The sequence below is a fragment of the Myotis davidii genome, unplaced genomic scaffold (genome assembly GCF_000327345.1).
Source record: "Myotis davidii unplaced genomic scaffold, ASM32734v1 scaffold665, whole genome shotgun sequence".
NCBI lineage: Eukaryota > Metazoa > Chordata > Mammalia > Chiroptera > Vespertilionidae > Myotis > Myotis davidii.
The window spans coordinates 309,405-310,336 of record NW_006296410.1 but is presented as its reverse complement, the minus strand read 5'-3'; the positions used below and the strand labels follow the sequence as shown (position 1 = coordinate 310,336).

At 66.7% G+C, this 932-nt stretch overlaps 1 protein-coding gene across 1 annotated transcript in view; it reads right to left on the bottom strand.

The window, feature by feature from the left end:
- DGKQ (diacylglycerol kinase theta) overlaps positions 1 to 932 on the bottom strand; it is a gene marked incomplete at its 5' end in the record, with an annotated part of 10,967 nt that overhangs the window by 3,897 nt on the left and 6,138 nt on the right. Inside the window, 2 exons of the mRNA XM_015568926.1 lie at positions 341 to 456; positions 893 to 932. Coding sequence (XP_015424412.1) covers positions 341 to 456; positions 893 to 932 — 156 coding nt within the window. The remainder of the gene's footprint in view (positions 1 to 340; positions 457 to 892) is intronic.

Below are 932 nucleotides of genomic sequence, written 5' to 3'. Positions count from 1 at the left end.
CTCCACCTCCCTCCTCCAGGCACCCCTCCTCCAGGGACCCCTCCTCCACCACCCTCCTCCACCACCCTCCTCCAGCCACTCCTCTCCAGGCACCCTCCTCTGGCAGTGCTAGGTCTGCAGGTCAGTGTCTGGTTAGAGAGTGCCACCTGCTGGCTGAGGCGGCCAAAGGCATGGGCAGGGGGGCCAGGCCCAGGGATCCCAGGGAGGGCAAGGGCCTGTGGGAAGTCCTCTTGGTCCATGGAGGCTCTCACATGTGTGAATCGGGCGTATGTGGCAGGTGCCCAAGCACTGGATAAAACCAGCAGTGGAAGCCACATCCCCCGGGCCCAGCTCCACTCACCAGCACGTCGGGGAGCACCAGGGCGGTCAGCAGCTGGCCGTGCACGGCTGTGTCCCTGACCAGCATGTACAGCCGCTCGGCCTCTGCGAAGCAGGCCACGTCCAGCACCACGGCACCTGGGGCAGGTGAGCTGTGAGCTCAGGCCACGCCAGGTTCAGGTCAGCCCACTCAAGGGCGTCCAGAGGGTGCAGGCCCACCCCCTGCCCAGGGAGCCTCACGGAGAGAGGGCCAGGATGTTGTGGGTGGAGGTGAGGGAGGCCCTCGGGACGCAGGACCGAACACCCCCCCACCCCGGCCCCCCAAGCCCCTGGGGCCCTCGGGGGACGAGCCCACTTCGTTTCTGCGAGATGTGAAGTTTTCCGTGACCAGGATGTGAATCCAGGGCAGGATGGTAGCGTTCTGGCCTCGGTCATGGTTTAGCAAAGCATGACCCCCGAGGGCCAGGGAACAAAACACATGCCCCTCCCCCACGGCTCACACGGCCAAGGGGCGGGCTCTTCCCTTTACCGCAGGGAGCGACCTCCGGCCTCGCGACCAGGGTGGGGCACTCACCTTGGGCGGGGTACACGTGGCTCAGGGTCACCAGCCCAGC